This window comes from Tupaia chinensis, unplaced genomic scaffold, assembly GCF_000334495.1.
Source record: "Tupaia chinensis unplaced genomic scaffold, TupChi_1.0 Scaffold000558_1, whole genome shotgun sequence".
NCBI lineage: Eukaryota > Metazoa > Chordata > Mammalia > Scandentia > Tupaiidae > Tupaia > Tupaia belangeri.
This window is the reverse complement of record NW_006160070.1, coordinates 1,620,452-1,622,009: the sequence shown is the minus strand read 5'-3', so window position 1 is coordinate 1,622,009 and position 1,558 is coordinate 1,620,452. Positions and strand designations below refer to the sequence as shown.

At 62.7% G+C, this 1,558-nt stretch overlaps 1 protein-coding gene across 1 annotated transcript in view; it reads right to left on the bottom strand.

Moving 5' to 3' along the window:
- LSM14B (LSM family member 14B) overlaps positions 1-720 on the bottom strand; it is a 13,774-nt gene extending 13,054 nt beyond the window's left edge. The window contains exon 1 of the mRNA XM_006157726.2: positions 567-720. Coding sequence (XP_006157788.1) covers positions 567-720 — 154 coding nt within the window. The remainder of the gene's footprint in view (positions 1-566) is intronic.
- Between the last annotated feature and the right edge of the window lie 838 nt (positions 721-1,558).

Sequence of the window (1,558 nt, the reverse complement as noted above, 5' to 3'; positions counted from 1 at the left end):
GGGTGCCCCGTGGGGGCCGCCGGGGAGCCTCTCAAGTCCAGACCCTGCTGGGCACTCGGGGCAGCTTCCACTGCAGCTGGGTGGGTAACGAGACCAGGCCGATGGGACGGGAGCAGACCCTGGCATTGGATGGGAGGGCGGCCCTGCAGCTGTCGCCGCAGAGGCAGAGATGAAAGCCAAGTGGACGTCGTAGAGATGGAACCATCCCCAGCCGGGGACCGTGGCCTCTCTACCCAGGGCAGTGAGCCACGAGCCCAGGGACAGCTCTGGGAGGGCTGTTCCCAACCTCCATCCACATGGGTGGAAAGCGGACAACGAGAGGCTTGTTCCCGGGAGCCATTGTACCTGTACTGAGTCCTCCGTGAGGGCCCCCATTTCTGAGCCCCGTCCTGTGTCACACCCAGTGCCCACGCCTCTTTTGACGCTGCCCCTTCAAGGGAGAGAGCTGAGGCGGCCAGCCCCAGCCTACAACTGCCGACCAACCGTGGTTCTCAGCCTCCGGCAACCTGCTCCAGGGTTCTCTGCTGAGCCTGGGGCATGGAGACCTGACTGGCGTCTGCACTCACAGCTTGGGCTGCGGGGGTGGAGACTGCCCCAGGGCTGGAGCTGGGCATGGGCAAAGGGGGCAGTTAGTTCTTCAAGGCTGTCCTCTGTGTAGGGGATGGGAAGCCCTGCCAGGACACTGCTGTCCCCCTTGCCCAGTCTGGACTTCTCATGCATGGCACTTGCCTGGACTGCCCTGAGGGTAGGGGCTGGGTAGGCTCTGGGCAGCGAGTCCCACACACTGGCCATGATGCCAGCCACGGGCGAGCAGGGCATGGGCACTGGAAGTGGCAGTGGGGACCTGCTTGAGCCGAGGGAAGTTTCCTGGTCCAGGACTTCATGCTTTGCCAGCAGGTGCCAGGAGCCAGCCAGGGAAAACACTGTAGGTGCTTCCGCTAGCCCACCCTCTCAGGCGGGCAGCCCTGCAGCTGTGAGTACCTGTCGGCCACACCCAAGCCCAGGCTAAAGTTCACAAGCGACCCACACCTCCGGGCAGGCTGCCCGGGCTCGTGCCCTGACTGCGTGTCGAGTGTGGCTCGCAGCTGCCCACCTGATTAAAGTGTCCTGCTCCGCGGTACCTAGCAAGTCCGCAGAGCTGTGCCACAGCCACCACTGCCCGATTCTGGAGCACTTCCACCAGCCCAAGGAGGGAAGCCCTCCAGTCGCTCTGCGCCTCCCCTTAGTCCCGGGTGACTGCTAGCCAGCTTTTGCCTGTCCTGAACATTGCGCCACGTGGCATCAGCACACGGCCTCTGCGTGACCGCTTTCTCAGCACGTGCTCATGTGTGTGTGCAGGGCTCATCCGGGCTACAGCGTGGGTCAGTCCTTCACGCCTTCAGGCTGGGTGCCAGATCATGTGACGGACACATGGGTCCCTTCACTTCCTAGCAATTCAAGTTACTCTGCTCTGAATGTTTGTGGGCACATGTTTTCCTTTTCAGGGGTGTAACCAGGGGTACAGTTGCAGGGTCATACGGTGACTGTGTGTTTAACCCCGCAAGACTCTGCCAAGCCG